Source organism: Plecotus auritus, assembly GCF_963455305.1.
Source record: "Plecotus auritus genome assembly, chromosome: 2".
Classification (NCBI taxonomy): domain Eukaryota; kingdom Metazoa; phylum Chordata; class Mammalia; order Chiroptera; family Vespertilionidae; genus Plecotus; species Plecotus auritus.
The window spans coordinates 224,179,514-224,207,121 of record NC_137771.1 but is presented as its reverse complement, the minus strand read 5'-3'; the positions used below and the strand labels follow the sequence as shown (position 1 = coordinate 224,207,121).

General features: G+C 45.1%; 1 protein-coding gene across 3 annotated transcripts; it reads right to left on the bottom strand.

Annotated features, from left to right (window-relative positions):
* Positions 1-18,214: 18,214 nt before the first annotated feature.
* On the bottom strand, positions 18,215-25,024 carry HMGN1 (high mobility group nucleosome binding domain 1). Of its 3 annotated transcripts, XM_080655439.1 has the most exons (7): positions 24,814-25,024; positions 24,287-24,407; positions 23,924-23,956; positions 23,807-23,836; positions 23,672-23,722; positions 20,535-20,663; positions 18,215-19,079 (listed from the first exon to the last, which is right to left on the bottom strand). In XM_080655439.1, the coding sequence occupies exons 1-7, from the start codon at positions 24,849-24,851 to the stop codon at positions 19,032-19,034; spliced, it is 450 nt and encodes a 149-aa protein (XP_080511565.1). In that variant the 5' UTR covers positions 24,852-25,024; the 3' UTR covers positions 18,215-19,031. The 3 variants fall into 3 exon arrangements, with proteins under 3 accessions (XP_080511565.1, XP_080511567.1, XP_080511566.1); XM_080655441.1 differs by lacking the exon at positions 24,287-24,407 and having other exon boundaries at positions 24,814-25,016; XM_080655440.1 differs by lacking the exon at positions 23,807-23,836 and having other exon boundaries at positions 24,814-24,992.
* Positions 25,025-27,608: the final 2,584 nt, after the last annotated feature.

Below are 27,608 nucleotides of genomic sequence, written 5' to 3'. Positions count from 1 at the left end.
TTAGTAACTTGGGGATTACTGGGCTGTAGGTTCCCCAGCTTTCTCTTTTGTCTTTTTATTTATTTATTTATTTTTTGTATAGCAAAGGGGGAGATTTATTGAAGAACAAGTACAGACTCCCACGTGGGGAAGGGGAAAGAATCTCACAGCACAGACTCCCATGTGGGGAAGGGGAAAGAGTCCCTCTTTTGTCTTTATTAAAAAAAAAAAAGAGCCCTGACCGGTTTGGCTCAGTGGATGGAGCGTCGGCCTGCGGACTCAAGGGTCCCGGGTTCGAGTCAGGTCAAGGCCATGTACCTTGGTTGCGGGCATATCCCCAGTAGGGGTGTGCAGGAGGCGGCTGATTGATGCTTCTCTCTCATCGATGTTTCTAACTCTCTCTCTCTCCCCCTTCCTCTCTGTAAAAAATCAATAAAATTAAAAAAAAAAAAGAAGAGTAATGACCAGCCCACCACTCTGAATTCTCCACACTCTCACAGCTTCTCACAGATTCTGATTGCATGGTTGCCCGGGGATGGACCCTGGGCAAGTAGCTCAGTTGCTTAGAGCAGTGGTCGGCAAACTCCTTAGTCAGCAGAGCCAAATATCAACAGTACAACGATTGAAATTTCTTTTGAGAGTCGAAAACTGACTTCTGCGCATGGGCCACGAAGTTTCAATCGCACTGTACGTGCACGCCCGCACGTGGTATTTTGTGGAAGAGCCACATTCAAGGGGCCAAAGACCCGCATGTGGCTCGCGAGCCTCAGTTTGCCGACCACTGGCTTAGAGCATCGTCCTGATATGCCAAGGTTATGGGTTTGGGTTCAATCCCCAGTCAGAGCACATACAAGAATTAACCAATGAATGCATAAATAAGTGAACAACAAATCCTTGTTTCTCTCTCTCTCTCCCTCCCTCCTTTCCTCTCTCTCTCTCTAAAAATAAGATCAGTAAGCCTGGCCAATGTGACTCAGTGGTTGAGCAACAACTTACGAGCCAGGAGCACATGCCTGGGTTGCGGGCTCAATCCCCAGTGTGTGGCATGCAGGAGGAAGCCAATCAGTGATTCCCTCTCATAACTGATGTTTCTATTTCTCTCTCCCTCTCTGAAATCAATAAAAAATATTTTTAAAAAGATCCATAAAAAATTAAAAATATATATTAAAAAAAAAAAAGATGGTGCTGGATTGACCTGCAGGTAGAGTGTCCTCAGTGAAAAGAGCACAGAGGTGAACTTTGAACTGCCTGCTTCTCCCCGTCAGCATGGCTTCCCAGAGCCTCTCAGGTTCCCCATAAGAACCCACGACCAGCAGATCCCACTGGGTGGGAAAAGCTCCTGTTCTGTGTGCTCCTGGTCTGTTTGTTTGTTTTTAATATTTCTTTATTGATTTCAGAGAGGAAGGGAGAGGGGGAGATACAAACATCAATGATGAGAGAGAATCATTGATCAGCTGCCTCCTGCATGCCCCATACTGGGGATCGAGCCCACAACCCGAGCATATGCCCGTGACCAGAACTGAACCCAGGACGCTTCAGTCCACAGGCTGATGCTCTATCCACTGGGCCAAACCGGCCAGGGCTGTTTGTTTTTTAAACTTCTGATCCTCTTTCCCATCAAACACTTCTACCGGCTTTATTGTCCTGCTACCAAGTACAAAACGCCTCGGTATTTTCTGAATACATCCTGTCCATTTTAACCCACACTCCGTGTGCCCTTTCACACACCATTTTGACCCAAGGGACCTATGTCATAACCTGAAACAAAACAGGCCTTTACAATGACATCATTTTAAAAATATACCATGTCATGTGATCCCTCAGCCGCATTCCAGTACTGAGCTTCACTCCAGCCCCCATTCCTGGGGCATGCTTGTGGGGAGGGGTGGAACAACAGGGTCGGGGCGGTTGGGGCAGGTTCAGGGACGGGAGGGCTGCCTATGAAGCAGGACAGCGGTTTCCACAGGACCTGCTAAAGCCGGATGCACCCAAACCCCGTGCCTCAGCATCCCCACTTCGCAGGTTATGCACGGCATATGTGCACACTTGTATCTATCAAGAGGCATATGCCAATATGTTCACAGCAGAGCCACTCGTAATAGTCCCACGCCGGCTCTCATTGCATGCCCAACTGTAGAATGGATGGGTAAATGGGGGTTTATTCACAAAACTGGTGAGCTAGACAAAAGTGTGAATGAGTCCTGGAGGGTGTGGCTCGGTTGGAGTGTCATCCTTGCACCAAAAGGTTGCCTGCTCCATCCCCAGTGGGAGTGAATGAATATAGGAGGCAACCGATCCATGTTTCTCTCATACATCAGTGTTCCTCTCTCTCTCCCCCTCCCCTCCCCCGCCCCTTTAAAATCAGTGCCAGGATTTTATTTTATTTTTTTAAAAAATATATTTTTATTGATTTCAGAGAGGAAGGGAGAGGGAGAGAGAGAGAAACATCAATGTTGAGAGAGAATCACCGATTGGCTGCCTTCTGCACGCCCCACACTGGGGATCGAGCCTGCAACCCAGGCATGTGCCCTTGACCGGAATCGAACCTGGGACCCTTCAGTCCGCAGGCCGACGCTCTATCCACCGAGCCAAACCAGCCAGGGCAGTGCCAGGATTTTAAAAAAGTGGGAATGAATGTACGACATAACTCACAAACATAAGGCTTGAGCAAAAGAAGTCAGACACCAAAGTTGACATTCTGTGTGGTTCCATGGAAGTGCAGTTCCAAACCAGGCACGGGTGCCCATCGTGGGTGCCCTGGGGTGGGGGTAGTGACTGGAGGGACACTTCTGGAGTTCTGGGCACCTTCTCTTTCTTAATCTGGGATATACGCGTCATTTGGTGAAACACTCATTGAGCCATGTGTATGACTTAGGCATTTTCCTAACTATATGGCATACTTTGAAAAAAGTTTACTTTAAAAGAAAAGAGACAGCCCTTGGTGGGTGGCTTAGCTGGCTGGAGCATCGTCCCATACATCAAAAGGTTGCACGTTCAATTCCCAGTCAAAGCACATACGTAGGTTGTGAGTTCGATTCCCCGTTGGGGCGCGTTTCTCTCTCACTTCCATCCTCTCCCTCCCCCACTGCCTCTCAAAAATAAATTCATTTTGAAACAGGAATTTTCAGGGGTGAAAAAGACAGGTTTAGGAAATTTTAGAAGAGGACCATGGAGGAAGCACAGGGCTGCAGGGCCACAGAAGGTATATTTCCATAGAATAGGGAGCTGAAAAGCTGCAACAGGTGCATTTCCATAGAATGAGGGGCTGGGAACAGAAGGTCTATATTTACAAAATAAAGAGAAGGAAGCCCTTCATCCAGAAGGAGAAGAAGAAAGCCCGAAGGGAATAGGAAAACAATAAGGAAGGAGGGGAGGAAAAACCTCACCTGTCTCACGTGTGAGGTTCGACCTTTGAGCTCAGGAGTTTCCATAGTAACCAGTCGGGGAAATAGTGACCAATCAGAGGGGACACATCAAGGCACAAAGGTCTGCAGCCTATACAAATCATAGGAAAAGGAACTCAGTGGGACTCTTTCCCCCTCCCCACGTGGGAGTCTGGACTTGTTCTTTTTTTTTTTTAATATATATTTTATTGATTTTTTTACAGAGAGGAAGAGAGAGGGATAGAGAGTGAGAAACATCGATCAGCTACCTCCTGCACACCTCCTACTGGGGATGTGCCCACAACCAAGGTACGTGCCCTTGACCGGAATCGAACCCGGGACCCCTCAGTCCACAGGCCGACGCTCTATCCACTGAGCCAAACCGGTTAGGGCTGGACTTGTTCTTTATTAAATTTTCACCTTTGCTATTATCACCTCTGTCCATGGATTCATTCTTCCACTCCTGCGGACAAAGAATCTGGGACATCCTGCCCAGTCCAAAAATGCTTCAATGAAAAAAAAAAAAAGAGAGAGACAAAAGGAAAAATTCTACAGTGCCTGTGGTAGTCAGAATAATGGCTACCCCCAAATGTCTACATCCTAATTCCCAGAATTTGTAAATATATTCTATTATATGGCAAAAAGAACTTTGTATGTGACTTAGTTAAGGGTCTCAAGATTATCCAGGTGGGCCGAAACCGGTTTGGCTCAGTGGATAGAGCGTCGGCCTGCGGACTGAAGGGTCCCGGGTTCGATTCCAGTCAAAGGCATGTACCTTGGTTGCGGGCACATCCCCAGTGGGAGGTGTGCAGGAGGCAGCTGATCGATGTTTCTCTCTCATTGATGTTTCTAACTCTATTCCTCTCCCTTCCTCTCTGTAAAAATCAATAAAATATACTAAAAAAAAAAAAAGATTATCCAGGTGGGCCCAACGTCCTCACAAGGGTCCTTAGAGGAAGAAGCAGGTTCCAGAAGCATTTCTATGCGAAGGAAGGCCGTCCAGCAGAGGAAAGTGGGCGGCTTCTGGAAGCTGGAAGGGGAATAAACAGACCCTCCCCTAGCACCTCCAGGGGAAACAGCCCTGCTGGCACCTTGATTGACCCACTGACACCCATTTTAGACTTCTGACCTCCTCCACTGTAAAATCATAAACGTGGATTAAGCCACTAAGTTTGTGGTGATTTGTTACAGCAGCAAGAGGTGCCAGAAACAACTTCCTTCTTAGCTTAATTAGATGCTTCTCGGAATAAGTTCAGATGTGACTCCAAGCTATTTAAATATGAATGATCAAAGTTAGTTCCATCAGGCCACCTACATTCTTTTTAAAGTTCTGGCTTCGAGCAATAATTGGAGTTCAACCACAGAAGCAGACCCCGTGGTCTATGACGAGGAGCCGACCTGCAGGTGTGGAAGCTGGTTAAGCCGTCTCTGGGAGGCTGTTGTCTTCCTTTCTGATGCTGGAGCCTGAAGCCCTTGGGGCAGGCAGCAGGGAGAGCAGGTGGGGTGATGGACAGGCGGGAATCCACAAGACAGACCTGAGCCCGTGAGGGTGTCTCACCGCCAGCCGCCACCTTTGAGGATGGGGGTGTCCTGCGAGAGAAGGTGATACCCTTGTCAAAGGGCTAAGTCACAGCTAGAGAATGGGGGGGGGGGGGTGGTGGAGAGTGAAAGAGTAGCTCTGGAGAGGCTGGGTGGGCAGGTCAACTACATGGATGCACGTGACCGCCGACAGCTCCTGGGTGCCCTGCGGGGGGCCGTGGAGTGTAACAACCCAGGTGGCGCTGGCTCCACCCCTGCCTCCCCATCTGCTGCTGCTGCATGGCTTTTGTGACCCACTCTTACGGGGAACACTCAGAGAGGAGAATGCTGGGAAGCGCAGCTCGGCTCACCAAGTCGGCCCATTTCACAGCTACCACATGGCGGCACCCTGATTAGCTGGCATCCCTGGGGGGAAGTCCCTTCACTCCATCTGAACAGTGTAAACAATAATAATGACCCATGCATGGAATTTGTGGACAAAAAGGGGCCGCATGCTAACCTGACTAGTACAGGGAAGGCCTGCATGGCAGCTTTGCAAACTCAGAGACCTAAAGTCACCAAAAATGATGGTCAGAAATTAAAGCTTTTTTAAACTACCAGTAAAAGCAGTTTATGGTGGTTAGTCATGTTCCCAGTCCGGTATCTGCCCTGACAAAGGTCAATCTTTACCTTGATTAAGTCTGTCTATTGTCTTTTGCATCTATGATAAAATCCTTTGGAATGTCAGGGTAATTCCCCTTTTTTCTAGACCCCACAGGGCACAACTAGGGTGGAGACCATAAATCCTCATTGTTGTACCCTGTTCATTGTTGACTGTTAACTATCCTGTACACACCTTTGTAAAAGGTGTATGTGTCTATCACAGGGGTGGGCAAACTTTTTGACTCAAGGGCCACAATGGGTTCTTAAACTGGACCGGAGGGCCGGAACAGAAGCATGGATGGAGTGTTTGTGTGAACTAATATAAATTCAAAGTAAACATCATTACATAAAAGGGTACGGTCTTTTTTTTTTATTTCAATAGTTTTATTCATTTCAAACATTTTAACAAGAAGAATGTAAACACTAATTATTATAATTTGAAACTTCAAAAAATGGAGGAATCATAGCACAATAACATATCTTATATTGAAGATGGCAAAGGCAAAATAAAATTGCCTAACCAAGGAAAGGTACAAAAGCCTTTCAAATTAAACTTAAATATAATAAAATTATTTAAAACTAAAACAAATAGAAAAGAACCAAATGTGTAAACAGTAAATTAAACATTTTCTTTAGTGCAACTTCCAAATTATGCCCGGGACATAGATGTAGATGGCAATGCAGACTGGGTTGAAAGGTTTTTGGTCTTTAAAACATCAACTTCAGTGGGAGCAGTGTTGTTGGTCTCCTTTTTAGCTAATGCTCTGATACTGTGCTCTCCAGGGGCGTGTCTCCCTACATCACCACGATCACGTGTCTCCGTATTCCCAGGGTGATGTCGGGGGACGCGTCTGCGGGCATTACAAGGAGCCTCTGGAAGATTGAGAGGTTGTTCCTTCTACTGAATGGGGATATAAATCCGCCCACTCAGAAGAAGGAGCTGCGGCCGTGTTTCCCGACGTTGCCATGTTAACACTGCTGCTGGTGAAGGAGCGGAGGGGAGAGCAAGAGAACCCTTCGCTCTTTTGGCTCCGTGGGCAGGATAGAACAGCTGAACGGGCCAGATCCGGCCCGCAGGCCATAGTTTGCCCACGGCTGATCTATCATCTTACTTTTAATCCAATTCCAGAGGTTTCTCCCCCAACCCCACTTTGCTTTCTCCCGCCTATCTCTCACCAATGGATTTCATGTAACCCACCCAAGTCTCCTCTTTTGATTGTAATGTATAAAATAAGGTGCAAGACTGCCATCTCTAGAGCATGATCTCAATCCCTTGAAATTCTATTTCCTGCCATTTGTCGACAGTTTGGCTCAAATAAAATCACAAAAATTCTTCACAGGTTTGAATGTTTCTTATGCTAACATATTATGTGAAATAATATAAGTTCTAGGTTCCATGTCTAGACTATAAGATACTCAAATTTGTGAATTAGTTAATTGATCCCACTACTAACTTAGATGCTCAAAGAATGTGCTTTTGGTTTAAATGTGTCACTCATAAAGATAATTAGTTCTTTAAAATGGTAAAAGACATCTATTACATGCAAGTGTATAAAGTATTTTTTAAAATATATTTTTATTGATTTCAGAGAGGAAGGGAGAGGAAGAGAGAGACAGAAACATCAATGATGAGAAAATCATTGATTGGCTGCCTCCTGCAGGCCTCACACTGGGGATTGAGCCCACAACCTGGGCATGTGCCCTGACTGGGAATCAAACCATGACCTTCTGGTTCATAGGTCAACCCTCAACCACTGAGCCATACCAACCAGGCTAAAGTATTTTATTATTATTATTTTATTAATGAAATTCTCTTTTTAAAAAAATATATTTTATTGATTTTTTACAGAGAGGAAGGGGAGAGGGATAGAGAGTTAGAAACATGGATGAGAGAGAAACATCTATCAGCTGCCTCCTGCACACCCCTTACTGGGGATGTGCCCGCAACCAAGGTACATGCCCATGACTGGAATTGAACCTGGGACCCTTCAGGCCAACGCTCTAGCCACTGAGCCACACTGGTTAGGGCTAGGCTAAAGTATTTTATACTAAATCAGAGGCCCAGTGCACTGATTCGTGCACCTGTGGGGTCCCTCAGCCTGGCCTGTGCTCTCTCGCAATCCAGGACCCCTCGGGGGATGTTGGACTGCCGATTTGGGGATCAGGCTGAAACTAGCAGTCCCACATCCCCCGAGGGATGTAGTAGTGCGTGAAGTGGCTGGGGAGGAGCCGGAGCCCGGGCTGGGCGCCACACCACTCCCGCCCATCCCCGCTGTGCTGCGCCCACCACCTCTTGGTAGTGCTGCCATGGAGGCAGGAGAGGCTTGTGCAGCCACAGCTGCACTCACCAGCCCTGAACCTGGCATCTGTCACCCATTGGTCAGCTGAGTGGCGCTCCCGCTGTGGGAGTGCACTGACCACCAGGGGGAAGCTCCTGCGTGAGCGTCTGCCCCCTGGTGGTCAGTGTGTGTCCTAACAACCGGTCATTTGGTCACTTAGGCTATTATATATACACTGAGTGGCCAGATTATTATGATCTCTGAACGAATAATAATCTGGCCACTCAGTATATATCCTATATAATAAAAGGCTAATATGCAAATTGTTCCCTCAACCAGGAGTTCGACCAGCAGGCAGGCCGGCCAACCGCCCATGTCCCCTCCCTCCCCCTGGCCAGGCTGGCCGGACCCCACCCATGCACGAATTCATGCACCGGGCCTCTAATCCTATCTAATAAAGAGGGAATATGCTAATTAACCATCACTCCATCACAAAGATGGCTGCACCCACAGCTGAGGCCAAGTTCCCATAAGGAGCCTTAATGAGCAATCAGCAGGGACCTGAGGCTACACCCTCCCCCGCCCCTGTGGGGCTTGACAGGGGACTTCAGGCCATGCCCCCAACCCCGGCACCAGGCTGGGGGACCTCAGGCCATATCTCCCACCCCAGCACTGAGCCAGGGGACCTGAGGCTATGCCCCCCTGCCTGGCGGGGCTTGACAGGGGACCTCAAGGTGCACACCCAGTGCTGGGTCTGGGGAACTCAGGCCGCGCCCCCGCCCAGGGGGGACCTGAGGCTGCACCCCCATGCTGATGGGGCTTGATAGGGGACCTGAAGCTGTTCCCCACTTCCGGTGCTGGGCTGGGGGACCTGAGGCTGCACGCCACCCGCCTGGCGGGGCTTGACGGGAAACCTCAGGCATGTCCCACACCTGGCGGGCTTGACGGGGAACCTCAAGGCATGCCCCACCACCCTGCTCTGGGCTGGGGGACCTCAGGCCACGCCCCGCATCCTGGCGCCGGGCCAGGGGACCTGTGCTATGTTCCCTGCCTGGCAGGGCTTGACAAGGGTGGGACTAGCCAGGTCTGGATCTATCCCAATGGGGGGGGGGCCCGGCTGGGTCTGGGTTTCATGCAATTTTGAGGTGCATGTGGGTGGGCGGGGACTTGACTCTGGGTACCATGGTGTGCCCCAGACTCTGACAGGAGGAACGTTTTCATATACATTTTACTAATTTTCTTTCATCTCTGACACTTCTATTATAGAGAAAGGGCAAATAGCAATATTAATTTATTTCCTCTAATTAGTCCCCTTTTAATGTGCATGAATTTCGTGCACCGGGCCACTAGTACACACACACACACACTGAATGGCCAGATTATTATGCGTTCAGAGATCATAATAATCTGGCCACTCAGTGTATATAGACTAGAGGCCCGGTGCACAGACTTGTGCACTGGTGGGATCCCTCGGCCGGGCCTGCAGGGATCAGGCTGAAACCGGCTCTCTGACATCCCCCAAGGGTTCCTGGATTGCCAGAAGGTGCAGGCCAGACTAGGGACCCCACTGGTGCACGATTGGGGCCAGAGAGGGTCTGCGGGAGGGCTCCAGGGTGTGTCCAGCCCATCTCACCCAGTCCTGATTGCCCAGACCCCAGAAGCAAGCTAACCTACTGGTTGGAGTGTCTGCCCCCTGGTGGTCAGTGTGCATCATAGCAACTGGTCGAACTGTCGGACACTCAGCATATTAGGCTTTTATTATATAGGATGGCTCTCTAGTCAGAGGACATGAATTTGACTCTGGGCTCCACCTCGTACTGGTTGTGTGGGCAAGCTGCATGAAGATGGTGACTGTGTTGTTAGTAAAAGAAGGGTGACAGTTCTTATCTCAGAGAGTCATCTTATTAACTTAGAAAATATGGGTACCTGCTTAAAATAGTCAGCACTTAGAAAACGTGGGTACCTGGCACATAGCCAGTGCACAATACACATTTGCTCATCATCATCATCATTATTATTGTGTATACTAGTAGACCTAAATGCTAACCTCTGTGGTGGGATGTCAGTTGTTTTGTTTTCTTCTTTGTGCTTTTTCTTCTTTTTTTAAAAATATATTTTTATTGATTTCAGAGAGGAAGGGAGAGGGAGAGAGAGATGGAAACATCAATGAGGAGAGAATCATCAATTGGCTGCCTCCTGCACGCTCCCTATTGGGGATCAAGTCCTCAACCCAGGCATGTGCCTTGAATGGGAATCGAACCACGACCTCCTGGTTCATAGGTCAATGCTCAACCACTGAGCCACCGCGGCTGGGCATTCTTTGTGCTTTTTCTATGTCTTCAATATCATCTACAATAAACTTACACATTATTATTATTTTTTTTAATATATTTTATTGATATTTCACAGAGAGGAAGGGAGAGGGATAGAGAGCCAGAAACATCGATGAGAGAGAAACATCGATCAGCTGCCTCCTGCACACCCCTCACTGAGGATGTGCCCGCAACCAAGGTACATACCCCTGACCGGAATCGAACCCGGGACCTTTCAGTCCGCAGGCCGACGCTCTATCCACTGAGTCAAACCGGTTTCGGCTACACATTATTTTTGAAACAGATCACCGCCCTTTGTCTTTTTTCAGAAGTCCTTTTTAAAAAATATATGTTTTATTGATATCAGAGAGGGGGAGGGAGATAGAAACATCAAGGATGAGAGAGAATCATTGATTGGCTGCCTCCTGCATGCCCCCCACTGGGGATCCAGCCCACATCTAGGGTATATGCCCTGATCGGGAATCAAACTGTGACCTCCTGGTTTATAGGTCAATGCTTAACCACTGAGCCATGCCGGCTGGCGGGGCTCATAAGTCCTTTGACTCCATTCATATGATCTTCATTTTATCTTCTCCTCCATATATAAATAACTGTTTAGAATGAGGTCCTTCCCAAGATCAAGCATGCATCTCACCCTTGCTATATAGTTTTCTATCATTATCCCATATTTTTGGCCACCTCTTGCTCCTCCTTTTGGCACTCCAGAAGAGTGACAACTTCTGTCTAATTCCTAACAGTAAATGCATCTTCTGAATAGCTGTACTGTAAAATTCAAATATGATTAGCCGAGGGAGAACATTTTCTTCTAGCCAGCAGGTAAGGTATATCCTGCCAAAATCAACTCTACCTTTTCAATGTCTGATTCAAGGAGCAAACATTTCTCCATGGCTACCCTGTAATCTAAATTTAGATGCTTCAGCAAAAGTATCCACATTTTAAAAATATTTCAAGATTCCAAATAAATGCAATGCCAAGTTTAGCCATGTCTAAGCACAAGCCTGTTTTATTAACCAAGTGATGGTTTTCTTTTTCTGGTGTTTTGTTTTATTCCTCCTCAAATTTTAATTTTGAAATTCTCAAAGCTATAGAAAAGTTGAAAGAATGGTATAAAGAAATTTACACCCTTCACTGGTTTGGCTCAGTGGGTAGAGTGTAGGCCTGTAGACCGAAGGGACCCAGGTTTGATTCCAGTCAAGGGCACATGCCTGGGTTTCGGGCTTGGTTCAACGTGCAAAAGGCAGCCAATCAATGATTCCCTCTCATCATTGATGTTTCTATTTCTATCTCGCTCTTCCTCTCCTTTCCTCTCTGAAATCAATAAAAATATATTTGAAAAAAAATTACATATCATTCATGTATATCAATTATTTACTTAAGAATTTTTAAAAATGTTTTTATTGCCCTGACCAGTTTGGCTCAGTGGATAGAGCATCGGCCTGCGGACTCAAGGGTCCCAGGTTCGATTCCAGTCAAGGGCATGTACCTTGGTTGCGGACACATCCCCAGTGGGGGGTGTGCGGGAGGCAGCTGATCGATGTTTCTCTCTCATCGATATTTCTAACTATCTATCCCTCTCCCTTCCTCTCTGTAAAAAATCAATAAAATATATATATTTTTTTTTTAAAAAAAAGAAGAAGAAATGAAGCAAAAGTGAGTAATCCTGCTACAACAGTTAAGACTGCCTTGAAATATATTTCTTGTGAAAACCCAAGTCAGCACTGGTAAAAATTCTAACCTTGTGCAGTATAATGTGCAACCAGTCCTGGCACGGACACATCCAAGCATGAAGACTGTCAGCTCTTCCTCTCTATGAATCATGCATAACAGTTGAGCGTACTTAAATTTCTCATATAACGTGAACTTATCATTAGCTTTCATGTTTTTCAACTAGAATTTTCTATGGGTAACATGAAGTGCCCATACATTTTATAAAAAGATAACATTTTTTTAAATTTTTTAAATTGATTTTTTACAGAGAGGAAGGGAGAGGGATAGACAGTTAGAAACATCGATGAGAGAGAAACATCGATCAGCTGCCTCCTGCACACCTCCTACTGGGGATGTGCCCGCAACCAAGGTACATGCCCTTGACCAGAATCGAACCTGGGACCTCTCAGTCCCCAGGCCGACGCTCTATCCACTGAGCCAAACTGGTTAGGGCAAGAGATAACATTTAATGTTAACATTATTTACAGTTATGAAGCAAAACTGAAACACAGCAGTAATCCTTCCAGTTAAGGATGTAAGGAAACACTGGACTTAATAATTGTCATAGACCAGTAAGATACCACAGCTGGGTCTTCTCTATTATAACTCTCACCTAAAGTTAGTTAAGTCAAATGTATTTTCTAAAGCTTTACTCAATAACAGATGTGTGTCGTTGTAAAGGTGGGGGGAACCCACCAGGAATCCAGTGCGCCTGCACTGCAGATTCTCAGACCCTCTGAGAAAGGAATTACCGCTTCAGGTAAGCCCTAGTGCCCATCTTCCCTCCCTGCCACTGGGGGGTCACATTCATATCCAACCACCCTGAGAGTCCCTCTTGCATCTCTGGGCTGTGGCTTCCCTTCTCCCAATGCTTTCCGATCATTGAATCACATCACTTTACATTTCCATGCCCTCAAAGATTTCAAAACAGCCACTTACTTACTTGGTTTTAATCCATGTCGAATTAGCTTCTGGAAAGACGTATGTTGATTCTAAAGATGGAACTAGCCACACTGGAGTAAAAGAAAACTTCTTGTTAAGTTAAATTGAATTTGCATCCAATCCTGACAAAATGTGTAAAACTTAAATTTGCTTTAGTGAATTTTGTTCACTTTTAATTTCACATATATATAATTTAAAAAATGTTAATCTTTATTTGTTTCAAAATAATCTGGACAACAGTTTGTTGGCTGTTGGGAATGACTGACTGGTACATGGGGATCAATATACTGTACTGCCTTTGACTATGGGTAAAATTATTCCTAATTAAAAAACCGCACACATCTAACTGTAACGGCCAAATTATGGCATAGTCACAGGGTGAACTATTAAGCAAATATTAACACATTTTACAAATAAAGAAAAACTCAAATATATATGAAGGAAATTCATCATGTCTAAAATAACTACTTTTTTTTTTAAATACCTTTTATTATTTTTTTACAGAGAGGAAGGGAGAGAGGTAGAGAGTTAGAAACGTCGACGAGAGAGAAACATCTATCAGCTGCCTCCTACACACTCCCCACTGGGGATGTGCCCGCAACCGAGGTACATGCCCTTGACCGGAATCGAACCTGGGACCCTTGAGTCCTCAGGCCAACGCTCTGAACCAAACCGGATAGGGCTAAAATAACTACTTTTTTTTATTTTTTATTTTATTGATTTTTTACAGAGAGGAAGGGAGAGGGATAGAGAGTTAGAAACATCGATGAGAGAGAAGCATCGATCAGCTGCCTCCTGCACACCCCCTACTGGGGATGTGCCCGCAACCAAGGTACATGCCCTTGACCGGGATCGAACCTGGGACCCTTCAGTCCGCAGGCTGACGCTCTATCCACTGAGCCAAACCGGTTTCGGCTAAAATAACTACTTTTAACTTTTGGGATTAAATGGTTTGATTTTATATTTATTTTTCATGTGTTTTTTAAAAAAATATCTTTATGGATTTCAGAAAGGGAGAGGGAGAGATAGAAACATCAATGATGAGAGAATCACTGATCGGCTGCCTCCTGCACGCCCCACACTGGGGATCAAGCCCAGAACCTGGGCACGTGCCCTGACCAGGAATCGAACCGTGACCTTCTGGTCCGATGCTCAACCACTGAGCCACGCGGCTGGGCTCAGGTCTTCATTGTTTTTTTTTATACGAAATATTACATATTATTGCTGTAATGTAAACCAACTTGTTACTGAGCTGCTTCCCATCATCTGTTTAAGACTCTTACCTATTCAAAGCCTAATGTTTTGAAACTTTCAACTGTCTTGCAATTAAGTATTTTTGCTGCATACTCATGGAACAACTGTGGCATGTGATAGGCAGATATATCTTTAGGATGTATCTGTAAAGACTAGTAGAATTTACCCATATTTTCATTCCACCATGCTTATTTCAATGGGAAAAATCTCTAAATCAGACAAAACCATGTTCTCAAAATGCTATACAGCACTTACAAATGCTATAGAATTATACTAACATAGAAGTATGAGATTACAAAATAGGATGTATAACATCAATTTGGAAAACTTACATAGATAGAAAAGGATCTGAGAAAAATGCATTAGTTGTCTAGTAAGTGAATTAAGGATATTCTTAGCTTGTCTGCACTGATTTTTCCCAAGGAGTTGCTTCTGTGCTTCAATTACAGGCACATACACATTTCTCCCCGCTGCACCTGCCCAAACCCCCTACACACACTTCTGAACATTGACTTCTACAGCCAAATCTTTTTTCCCTTGGGCCTCCATGGGTACTAGGCACTGGTTCTGTGCTTTAAGACCTGATTAATCCTCATTGGAAAGGTCAAATTCCACCTGACAAGCCCGAGGGGTGCTTGTTAACTGGTTTTTCTAGTTTAACAAATTAGATTGACTTGTTTGCATCGTTATTAAAAAGTTATCTTCCTTGGTGTGTCACTAAGAAAGATGGGCTGGAGAGAGAGGCTAGGAGGAGCCAGTTTAAGAGATTAATGACAAATTTGTTCTTGGTCATACTGCCTTCAAAAATTTAGGATTGCAGCCTACTTTGGAAATGTTGTCATGTTACAGGACTGAGGGACGAACACAAGAAAATAGACATAAGGAGGGAAACTTAAGAAGAAAAAGCAAGTTTTCTAAACTCTACCTACCAGTGGTCCAAGATACCGTGAGTTAATGTGTCTCTCCTGTTTGCCACCCCTACCATTTCTGTCAAGCATAAAAAATAGACCAACTTGTCATTGTGTCTGCATAGTATCAGGATAAGAGTGTACCGTTCCTGTCCCCTAGCAGAGAGGTCCCTGAGAAGAGTGTCTTCCAGACTGTCTGAAGGAAAACCAATGAGCAAGCCCAGAAATTGGAGGCGGGGTGCTCCACTGTGGCGGGGGAAGTGCCGAGATGATGACTTTGGGAAAATTGCATCCGTTTTATCCAACACATAACCGTTTTAACCACTGCACCAGGGGACCCGCTTCAAGGACGGATGGACAATGCACGTTTCAGAGAGGCTGATGGAGAGATAGTGTGGACCCCTTAAACCTCTTGAGCAGGGTTTTAAGTGAGCAAACGTCCTTGCACATCTGCTTGGGGGTGTGGGGTACAAATTTCAAAGGGAACTTACGGTTCCCGATGGACCCAGAGGAGCACTTGAGGAGGTAGACTACAGCAGGAGAGAGGGAGGAGGCCTATTTTGCAAAGTCTGAACAATCTGGGCTTAACATCCCCCTACCATACCCTCCAGCCTCACCCACTGGGGGTAACTGGAAGACAAACGATTGGTAGGTTGATGAACAGACACCCTGACAGATACAGTGACCTTGCAACATTCTCATGCCCAAATTTTCCAAACCTTTGTTACAGAACTGACTGAGGTGCCAAGAATTCAAGGAGGCACTGGGGGCTTGGGGTTGGATGATGGCTTATATTTACTCTCAACCCTGTGGATTTAATGGACTAGGAAGAGGCTTCGGCATTAAATTATCCTGGTGAATTTGGAAAAAAAAAAGTTATCTTCCTTGTCCTTTTAGGATGTCTGAATTGATGTCAAGTCGGCCATTCTTTCTTATCACGCAGTTCTTTGTTCAGAACTAGTTGTTGGGCCCTGGCTGGGTCGTTTGGTTGGAGTATGGACCCCATACACCAAGGTTGCAGGTCTGATACCTAGTCAGGGCACATACAAAAATCAACCAATGAATGCATAGCTAAGTGAAACAACAAGTCAAAGTGTATTTCTCTCTGAAAAACAACAAAAAACTAGCTGAAAGGGCAAGAGATTTTTTTTTGTAACTGATCCCACATTACATCTCAAAGTGGATCAGTAAAAAAAAAAAAAAAAAAAAAAAAAAAAAAAAAAAAAATTGTTTTCTTTTGACAACAAAGCGTTGAGGGTTCATTTTATCACAAAAGGATAATGCTTAAGAAAAGTAGCATCTGGAATTACTTCTATTCCAATTTTCTGTAGAGAAGACAATCTTTTAGGTATCAATCTATAAAAAATAAAAAACCCTTGTACTATTTTTAAAGAAAAATGTTAGTAGTGATGAGAACAATTGAGAAACTTTGACGGTAAACTTATCACCATTCCTAGGGCTGAGGAAGCTGGATAGTACAAATGAACACTGCTGGATGGATTAGTTAAAATTCAGCAGTTTGGCCAAAGCCGGTTTGGCTCAGTGGATAGAGCGTCGGCCTGCGGACTGAAGAGTCCCGGGTTCGATTCCGGTCAAGGGCATGTACATTGGTTGCGGGCACATCCCCAGTGGGGGGTGTGCAGGAGGCAGCTCATCGATGTTTCTAGCTCTCTATCCCTCTCCCTTCCTCTCTGTAAAATATCAATAAAATATATTTAAAAAAAAAAAATTCAGCAGTTTGGCCCTGGCTGGTTTGGCTCAGTGGATGGAGCGTCAGCCTGCGGACTGGGGGTCCCGGGTTTGATTCCGGCCAAGGGCACATGCCTGGGTTGTGGGCTCGATCCCCAGTGGGGGGCGTGCAGGAGGCAGCCAATCAATGATTCTCTCTCATCATTGATGTTTCTCTCCCCCCCCCCCTTTCCTCTCTAAAATCAATAAAATATATTTAAAAAAAATTCAGCAGTTTGTTTTCAGGTATCCCTTTAACTAGTACAAATAGGAGCTAGAGAAATCCTGGCACAAAAAAAAAATTGCTCAAGTGTGAGAGTGCTTTCCTTAATTTACATATGGGGAACCTGCTTGGAGTCCTTTTCCATGCCCCAGGGGTTGCCAAAGCCCTCCTTTTGCATCCGCTTTTCCTAGTCTCACACTTTTAAGATGTCATTACCTCACCACTCCCTGTGAACTGTTCAAAATGGTCATTTGTGCCCAGTCCTTGCAGAGATGTGATCCCCTAGGAATCCTGTTTTTAAAGCATTCTTGCCTCCCACCCATCAGTCTACAGGCAAAATCACACACCAAGTGTAGAGAATCCTCAACTTTGTTCCAAGGCCCCCTCTTCAGCAGGAATCTTGGCAAGTGCCTTCTCTGGGCCTCGTTTTTACATTTGCCAAATCAGCACTAGTGCCCAACACCAACCATCTCTAAAGACTATTTTGATGGCAAAAGTCCAATATACAAGAAAGCACATTTCAAAAATATGCAAATACAAATCACACTGAGCCTCCATCTAGCCTAGTCAGTACTTACAAGCTTACTTCCTGTGAATACTTATTTTGCTCCAGAGGACATTGGACTATTTTTCCCATTAGTGAACCAATGTAGTCGCACAAACATCTTTAAAGTACAATGTAGCCCTAGCTGGTTTGGCTAGGGCCGTGGTCAGCAAACTGCGGCTTGTGAGCCACATGGGGCTCTTTGGCCCCTGGAGTGTGGCTCTTCCACAAAATACCACGGCCTGGGCGAGTCTATTTTGAAGAAGTGGCGTTAGAAGTTTAAAAAATTTGGCTCTCAAAAGACATTTCCATCATTGTACTGTTGCTATTTGGCTCTGTTGACTAATGAGTTTGCCGACCACTGGGCTAGGGGATCAAAGCACCAGCCCTCAGACTAAAGGGCTGCAGGTTTGATTTGGTCAAGGGCAGGTACAGGTTACAGGTTAGATTCCTGGTCCCTGCCAGGGCGCACGTGGGAGGCAACCAATTGATGTTTCGGTCTCTCCCCTCCCTTTCACTCTCTCATAAAAACCAATGGAAAAGTATCTTCGGGAAAGGATTAACAAAAGTACAATGTAGATGTGTTCAAGTGATTTACAACCCTGGCGATCAATGGGGTGACAAATGTCGCAGCCAGATCGCCCACACATCCCAGACTGCCCTCACATCCCAGTAATTTACAGTAAAATTACATTTTAACCAAGTTTTGGAAGTACATGGAACTTATTTAAATAAAATTTAAGCCAGAACTTAATCCATGTGCCTCAAATAATTCTTTCATAATTGAGATTTTATTGTTTTGAGGATCAGTACACAGACATTTCAATTTGTACACAATTCTTAACATACGTACCAAAAATGTAAAGTCATGTAATTGTGATTCTTTTCTAAACAGTTATTCCAGTGACTTTCCAGCTTAAAATTTAGAGGCTAACTTTCCTTAATAGAGTATCAAGTACCAATATCTTCAAATGTTGATACGCTGTTACATCAAAGTCCCACTAATTCAATTTAATATCATATATACTACATAATCAAATTTTCAATCTTTCACAGCACAGTGACAAAGTTACTAGGAAAACTGGACTACCACACCAAAGATGTTACAGATGCACAAACTTCTGACAGGGAGAGCCAAGATCAAGGAGTGGTTTTCTTTAGGAAATAATTCTACCAAAAACATGTGAATAGAAGTAATTTAAAATGTTCAAGACATAGCAAACGCATGACTGACTCCAAATTGCCATTTAGTATGCTTTGTATTATAGGATATAAAAATTACCCCCATCTATGGAATGTTAAGCTGACACCCAAGACAATCAAAGTCTCCCATATTCAATATCCCACTATTTTCTGGTTGTACCAAAAAATAAACAACCAGCAAATGATTTCACCTCTTAAAAAAAAGCATTTACACTTAAAAAAATGGGATGAGGTGGAATTCCCTCCTTCTTAAAAATGTTTCTAGAGCTACTAAAAAACTTGCATTTACAAAATAGTTGATAAAAATATTCCTCTGGATTGTACAAGAAGGGAGACAGGGACCACTGATAAGACATGGTATATGACATTAATCAGACTTGGCTTCTTTTTCTCCTGCTTCATCTGAGGTTGGACTCTGCAAATCAAAGGAAAAATAATGATTAAACATTTGGTTTCTGTGTCATTGCTATGATTTTTGAGATTAGAATTTAATACAATATAAGTTTTACATATATAACATTAATATATACATATAACTCTTAGGTCTTAAAAATACAGTAATTTCTTGCCCTGGCCGGTGTGGGTCAGTTGGTTGATGTGTTGTCCCATGCACCAAAGGGGTGCAGGTTCCATTCCCAGTAAGGGCACACACAGAAGGCAACCAACTGATTATTTCCCTCTCTCTCCCTAGAATAAATGAAAAAAATGTACCTTCAGGTGAGGATCAAAAAAGAAAAAAGAAGTCAATCCTCATTATTTATAATTCACCCACTCACTAAAATTTATTTATAACCCCCAATCAATATTCACGGTGCTTCCATGCTAACACCAATAATCTCAGTCATCCAACACGCACATTCCCAGCCGAGCTTGTGCTGCCTTCTTGTCTCAGCTCTAACACAGTAAACAAGCATCTTTTCCACGCTCTATTTAGTGCCACACATTTCTTTTTTTTGGGGGGGGGGGGGGGGAGGGGCAGAGCGGTGGGGGATGATGTTGTCTAGACAAGTATAGAGCTGTCTTCTTGTATTGCCAAGTGCAAGAATGCTGTTGTAATGTGTCTTATGGAGAAAATACAATTGGGGGGGGGGGGGGAGATAGCTTCATGTAGGCATGAGTTACAGTGCTGATTCTGTTGGCCCCGAGTTCAATGCTAATGTACTGACAACATATATTAAACAGAAACACACATGAAATAAGGTTATAATCAGTTGATCGAAGTGTTATGATCAGCGTTGAAGAATTCTAACCCTGCATTTCCCCTAACTGTTCAGTATTCACAGGAACCTCTTAAAACATAACCATCATGAGTAACAAGAATCAACTGTAGTTTGATAACATGTATTCAATACTTCCTTCATAACTAGATTAGTAATGTCTTCTTCTATCATATATTAGATGTTGTAGTTAGAACTAGGAATTCAAAGTATATTGTGATTGTAAATCTTACAATTTAGAAGCGGATGATTACATTAAAATTTGATCTTTAAATAGAAAAGCTTAAAATTAAGTACCTAAATTATTTATCTTTTCTAGTTTAGCCAATATAATGTAAAAAGAGGCTTAGCTGGCTTAAGAAAAGTTATCAAAACCTTGCAGTCCACTTATTATTTATATATTTTAAAATGTTTTTATTGATTTTAGAGAGTGGAAGAGGGAGAAAGATACAGAAAAATAGATGAGTGGAACATCAATCAGCTGCCTTCTGCACACCCCCCTACTGGGGATCGAACGCGACCTCTCTGTACATGGGATGTCAGCCAACCACTGAGCCACCAACTATTTAATATAAAAAATAAAGACTGTCTTATCAGCTACATAACTTACTATCTACTGTCAGAGTAAAAAAACCCACAACAAACATTCCGACCTCCTCGTTTTTAGTTTCTCCGTTTTCCGCAGGTAGATCTTCTTTAGGTTCCTGGTCAGCCACTTCGGCCTGCTTCCCCTTTGCTCCCCTTTTTCCTTTCGTTTGCACTTTTTTGTCCGCAGACTTATCCTGTGAGAGAGAGTATCCACAATAGTTGCAATGTTAATGTTCTGTTGCACGTCAGCCTGAGCCACATGACACTTTTTACAGGAGCCACCTTAAGGTCCCCCCTCGCCCCCCCGTAAGCAGGACAACCACGTCCACTAAGGAGAACTGGAACAGGACCTGCCTAGCAAGCCTTAATGACGTTTAAACCTACGGCCTGAGCTACACGACTCCCACACACCTTCCTCATCACCCACTATTTTCTCAATTTCCTCACGGCAGAACAAATGAGTTGGAGGGATCTCTTTCCCTGGTAACTCTCAAACTTCTCTTAAGCATGAACAATAATCAAACAATAGTCAAATGTTCACTGAGCTGACAAGACAATCACCCTCACAGTAGCCCATTCACCTGAAAGATGTTGTATGGTCAGGTTGACTATCATATAATGAGTAGCTAAAAGGATCAATTTTGAGTTTATCGTTATCATTTAGGTGTTTTGAAGAATCTGAAAGCACACATATTAATTAGTATGATGATAAAATACGTTTAAAATTTAAGCCACGTTTAAAGCACTACAGAACAATATTTTTGGATACCACCGATCAATGGAAAGTTTAACAAATATTTTAACATTTCCTATAAATAATGTAGCAACACCAAAATTAAATTACATTAGGTCACCAGAAGTTGTATCAAGACCCCTATCAATACTGATCAATACCCCCAATACTTGAGTTAAATGGCCACAAAGGCAGGCATGTGGTCTCACAAACATCAATGCCAAGAGGGAAAAATCAGTGCACTGTATTTTGTACCAGTTGTGGCATTCCATACATAAAAATTGCTTGATGACTTAATTCCATACCTTTAGGATAAATACTAAATTAGGTAAACAAACATATTTGGGATAACACTGTTCCACAGGTTGCTACCATGAAGTGGACTGAAATAATAGCACTTTTTATTTTATTTTTAAAACGTTTTTTAATTTATTTCAGAGAGGAAGGGAGAGGGGAGAGAAACATCAATGAGAATCATTGAGTGGCTGCCTCCTGCACGCCCCCTAATGGGGACTGAGCCCGCAACCTGGCCTTGACCAGAATTGAATACCCTCTATCTGCTGAGCCAAACCAGCTAGGGCTGAAATAATACCACTTTTAACTATTAATAGCCAGAAAACTAGAGGAAACAAAATAAATTAACACATTTCTCTAATGTATGCTTCTACTTTCAAAATCCTTCTAAGGAAATTATCCAAGTCAGGAGCACATATTGGATATATCTGCTTTGAAAACAGCATGTCTAACCTGTGGTATGGTAATCAATACATCAAAAGCTTTACCTTCATTTAAGGCTTTAAATGGGTTAATTATGGGAACAAATAGATCAATTATAAAACCAAAGATGTATTACATAAACTAAAGGAAAAAGCCACTGACTCTCTTTTTCCTTTGGGAAGACAAACTGACAGGCTTGCTCCTTAAGGAACACTGAGACGAGGACTTACCTGTTGACCTCTGAGCGGAAGGAAATAAAATGTTTATTACATTTCATGTCCCAAACTGGAGTTAAAATTGAACTGTTTACATTAAAATAATTTCAAGGCAGACCAAAATATAGACAGAGGTCGATAAGGAAAGAAAGAACAATGTAAGAGGTAAGTAAGCATGGTCTTTAATCCAACTGGTTTATTAAAAAAAGCAAAGAATAAGCCCTAGCCAGTTTGGCTCAGCTGATAGAGCCCCATCCCAGTAGGGGGCATGCAAGTCGCAGCTGATCAATGATTTTCTCTCATCATTGATGTTTCTCTCTCGCTCCCTTTCCCTTCTCTGAAATCAACAATTAAAAAAAAAAAAGCAAAAAATAAAAGATGGGTAATAATAGTACACTGTTCTTGCCAACATTTTGCAACATGATCCACCTTTTTTTTCTTCAGCCAAGAAAACTTTATGGGGAACTCAAACTTTGTTTACAGAGAATTTCTGTGTTATCTTCTGGTGTGACAAATTCTAAGCTAACTTACTACGTTCATACCTTCCTTGCACCCTTTAAAAAACCACCACAAAACAGAACTTTCTTTTAAAGAAAAATTAAGATTTTTACCCTCAGCTCTGTACAATGTTTAAATAAAGAAAGGCTTTTAGAAAAGGGGCGTTTTTGGGGGAAGGGATCGAAAATACCAAACTCTCAAGTTCTGAGTGGACAGAAATTAATCACACCATGTGCTCGCCTTGAAGAACACGGAGAGCTTAGCGGAGGGTGATTTCACTGCCATATCCAAAAACAAAGTTACAAATGATTTACATATGTTCTGCCTTTCCAACTTAAGCTTTCACATGTACATATCCCCGGGAACTTCACTTCAAGGACCTGCAATGTGAGCAATGCGATCATCAATCTCTTGCAGAGCAGCAAGTGTCATGATTAACACTTAGAAAAAAACGGTTTCTCAACACATGACTGCCAATGAAATACTCTCAGAATAGTATGTTCTCAGAGAACACAACTCTTGATCTACCCACACACCAAAGATATGACCCGCTACCTCGGCTTGTAAACTTTACATGCAAAAACTTACACATTCCTTTTCTCCTGGCCTCAGTCCCAGCCTCGCTATTATTGTCAAAAGAAACACAAGCATGCGACCATGGGCAAGAACTGACTATACACACGCACACAACACAAAGAAGGGTTTCCTTGGCAAGCTCAAGTTAATATTTAATACTTTTAGTCATCTTAAGTTTCCTAAATTCTGCAGCAGCGTTAATGTGACACATTACACCCCCGTAAGCCAGGACAATTATGTCCATATTTCAGACCAGAAAAAAAAAGTTTACTTTAGTTAGTAAGACGTAAAGCTTAAAAAAGAAAAAAAAAGGTAAAATTCCGACACTTCAGGAGACTGACATGTAACTTTCCAAAAATCAACGCCTTAGTCGCCGGCAACAGCGTTTTATTAAGGAAAAAGTCCCGCGTTCAGCAGCGCTGCGAAGACACGAGGGCCCCGTTAAGGTGAGCTGGGAACCCACCTTTCCTGCCGCCTTTTTGGGCTTCGCTTCCACTTTCGCAGGAGCAGGTTTCTGAAAGGCAAAGGGGAGCACTGAGTTTCTTCCCTGGGTCCGATCCCACGAGAAGCAAACGGGGATGGGGTTTGCTTTACTTACGGCTGACAACCTGGCCGACCTCCTCTTCGGCTTTAGGAGAGAAAAGGAAAATGAGCGACGAATGAAGGATGCAGCTCAGACTGCCCCCTCCCCCAAGGCCAGGAGCAGGGCCCTTACCTCCTCCTTGGCCGCCCCCTCCGCAGAGCTGACCTGTGGAAGGAAGCGCACGCGAGTGGGAGCAGCCCGCAAACAAAAGTGCCGGGCGCCCCGCGGCCGCCCGCCCGCAGAACAATGCCCGGCTGACGTCAGGGGCTTCCCGCCGCCGGTTCGAATCTCCCCCAACCCCCGGAGCTGCGGGCACCGCGCGTTCCCCAGCACCGCGCACGAGGCCGCAGTGCGCCTACCCGCCCGCCCGCCGCCGCCGGTCCCGGGGCGCCTCCTGGGCCCACACCGCCGTGACCGCGCCAGGCCTGGGCCTCGCGGGCGCCGCAGCAGGCCTGGGCGGCGAGGGGGCGTGTGCGGGCCGCGGTCCCCGCTCACCTTCCTCTTGGGCATCGTGGCGGCGGGCCGGGCGCGTGCTGGGTGCCTGAGGGCCGCGGCGCGCCTAGTGGCTTGGCGAACCTGGGTTGCCTGGCCGCTGCCGCGTCTCCCGCCGCCCAAGCTGCTCGGACCCGCGATGGGGGCAGTGGGAGAACCAGATGAAACCGGATTGGGAGCCCGCCTTCTCCTCCCCCCGCGTCCCCCGGCCGCTTGCTCCCCCTCCTCGCCGGCCGGGCCGGCCCCCGCCCCTTCCCATTGGCTGCGGGGCCCACTCGGCTGCGGTCCGCGTCCTGAATAGGTGAGGCGGGCCGTCACTCGACCACTGCGCCCCGCCCCCGCTCCCGGCGCCCCCACTCCCGCCTGCCTACTCGCGGGGCCCCAGACCCAGGCGAGGGGGGCGGGGCCTCGGAGGCCGTTCTCGCCTCACGGCAGTTTGAAGCCGAGCCGCAAAGTGCGGTCTGCCTGCCGATTGGTGGACGCCCGCCACGTGATCTGTGCGTGATCCCACCCACAGCGCTCCAGGATACCTGGGCTCCTGCCAGCTCTGCGTGCCACAAGGATTCATTCCCTTCCATCCAGGGTGAATGGCGATGAAACACTTAAAGCTAGTCTCGTACACTGAGAAGGGAGAGGGAATGGATGCAAGTGGGATCCATTTCTCCCACCTCAGTCGGCAAGAAAGGATAGTTGGGTCTCTAGCTTCGCAGGCCGGCGGGAAGCTGGTCTCAATGCGCAGGCGCCGGAAGGGAGGTCGTGGGAAGGAAAGCGGGAGCGGGCGACTCGCGAGGTGCCAACTGCGCAGGCGCGGGTCTTTGCGACGTCCGCCGACTCCGGCGGTGTTCCCCAACCAGGTGGTTCGGAGTCTGCTCTTTCTGCGTAGCTTCCTTTTGATCGCCCATCCATTCAGGAGTGGGGGGTGCACAGGGGCCGACTCAGGAGCCTTGTGGGTTCCTGAGCCACGGTCACCCTCTAGCGCTTAAGTGAAGCGGGAAGCACACCCACTCAGTTCCTGCCTGTTTTTAACCGCTGCTCACATAAGCACCTTTTAAAGGTGAAATAAGGGCCTCTGACTTGGGGGTCTGAGCTAGGAACCCCAGAATCAGTGAGACTGTACGTTATTCTGTTGTTGTGTTTTGTTTTTTAAGTGAAGAAATAGTTACGTGTAAAAGATGGAATTGAGTTGGGTGATTATAGAAAAAGGGTTTAATCGGAAAATTGTCAGCTGGAATTCTTGGAGAGGAAGAAACAATAGGCTACTTGGAACCCAAAAGCTTGGAGCTAGACCAAATGTCGATCATTTGAGGGGCCCAGATAAACCATGGCATCTTCACATAGTGAAAACCGAGCCATTGGAAAGAAAAATTGAGGCATCGCTTTACTAAGGGAGAGAATTTTGTAAGTCATTAGACTAACTCTTGATCAATAACTCTAGTGCCTTCGCTTCTCATTCAAGAAAGCCTGAAATCCTTAGAGTGGCTTATACAGCCCTCTGATCTGGCCCCCTTCGATGATTTTCACTACTGCTCACCCTGTTCCACCTTCTGAACCACAAACAGGCACGGCACTCCTTGCTTCAGGGCCTCGTCATCTGTTGCTCCCTCAGACCACTGCAGTTCTCTTCCTCAACCTCCTTCCGGTCTGCACAGATGTCACCCTCTCAATGAGGCCTTTCCTGACCTTTCCATTTAAAATAGCAGCTCCTGCCCTGGCTGGTTTGGCTCAGTGGATAGAGTGTCAGCCTGCGGGCTGAAGGGTTCCAGGTTCGATTCCGGTCAAGGGCATGTACTTTGGTTGCAGGCACATCCCCAGTGGGGGGTGTGCAGGAGGCAGCTGATCGATGTTTCTCTCTCATCGAGGTTTCTAACTCTCTATCCCTCTCCCTTCCTCTCTGTAAAAAAATCAATAAAATATATTTAAAAAAATAAAATAAAATAGCAACTCCTTATGTCCACCTCAGCCTTGCTTTTCCATAGCATCTATTGAGTATATAGGTATATTGAATATGAAATTATACACTCATTGCATATCTCAGGAAGAATATACAAGGAAGTTGCCAGTGGTTGCTTCTGGAGAGAACAATTGAGGGCAGCAGCATAATATTAAAATTGATCCTTTTCTCTCTGATCTGCATTTAAAAGAAAATGACACCAGAGAGGGCCTGGCACAGTTATGTTCCGAATGCCAGGCATTATGCTTGGCCCTGGGGTAGAGAGACTGCAGGCAGGATACCTATCCCAAGGACTCAGGGTGGTAATTTAGTGGGAGAGAAAGCACACAGATTGGCCGGGGGGACAGCACATTCCACAGCATGCAGTCTTAATAGATCCTGACAGCCCTCTGGGACCTTGAGAGTGGCAGGGATGGAGATATGGAGAGTGGCGGTGAAGGTTTAAGGGAAGAGGCAGAAAACAGTAGAGCCACAGCCTACAGGAGGTGTTTGATGCCAGGCTAAGCAGTTTGGCTTTTTCCAAGGAGTGGGAGACACGACAAGGTCTTAAGACATTGACAGTGGTGATCTCTGAACTTAGCTCATAGAGATCTTTTTCCCTGGAGAACTGAAGATGCCTAGGTTACAGGTGACAAACTGGTAGCATAAAGATTTTTTTAAAAAATAAAACTTTATTGTTCAGATTATTACAATTGTTCCTCTTTTTTCCCCCCATAGCTCCCCTCCACCCAGTTCCCACCCCACCCTCTGCCCTTACCCCTCCCACTGTCCTCATCCACAGGTGTATGATTTTTGTCCAGTCTCTTCCCCCACCCCCCATACCCCTTCCCCCACCCCCAGAGAATTGTCAGTCCACTCCCTTTCTATGCCCCTGATTCTATTAATATTCACCAGTTTATTCTGTTCATCAGATTTTTTATTCACTTGATTTTTAGATTCACTTGTTGATAGATATGTATTTGTTGTTCATAATTTTTTATCTTTACCTTTTTCTTCTTCCTCTTAAAGAATACCTTTCAGCATTTCATATAATACTGGTTGGCGGTGATGAACTCCTTTAACTTTTTCTTATCTGTGAATCTCTTAATCTGACCTTCAATTCTGAATGATTGCTTTGCTGGGTAGAGTAATCTTGGTTGTAGGTTCTTGCTATTCATCACTTTGAATATTTCTTGCCACTCCCTTCTGGCCTGCATAGTTTCTGTTGAGAAATCAGCTGACAATCATATGGGTGCTCCCTTGTAGGTAATTAACTGTTTTTCTCTTGCTGCTTTTAATATTCTCTCTTTGTCTTTTGCTCTTGGCATTTTAATTATGATGTGTCTTGGTGTGGTCCTCTTTGGATTCCTTTTGTTTGGGGTTCTGTTCGCTTTC

Bases quoted from the DNA above. Each gene is read 5' to 3' on its own strand.
- HMGN1 (XM_080655439.1), bottom strand. From the start codon at position 24,851: ATGAATCCTTGTGGCACGCAGAGCTGGCAGGAGCCCAG. The intron at 23,837-23,923 runs GTAAGGGCCCTG...TCTCTCCTAAAG, and splicing joins AGGGGGCGGCCAAGGAGGAG to CCGAAGAGGAGGTCGGCCAG. The intron at 19,080-20,534 runs GTCGGAATGTTT...TTTGATTTGCAG, and splicing joins GAGAAACTAAAAACGAGGAG to AGTCCAACCTCAGATGAAGC.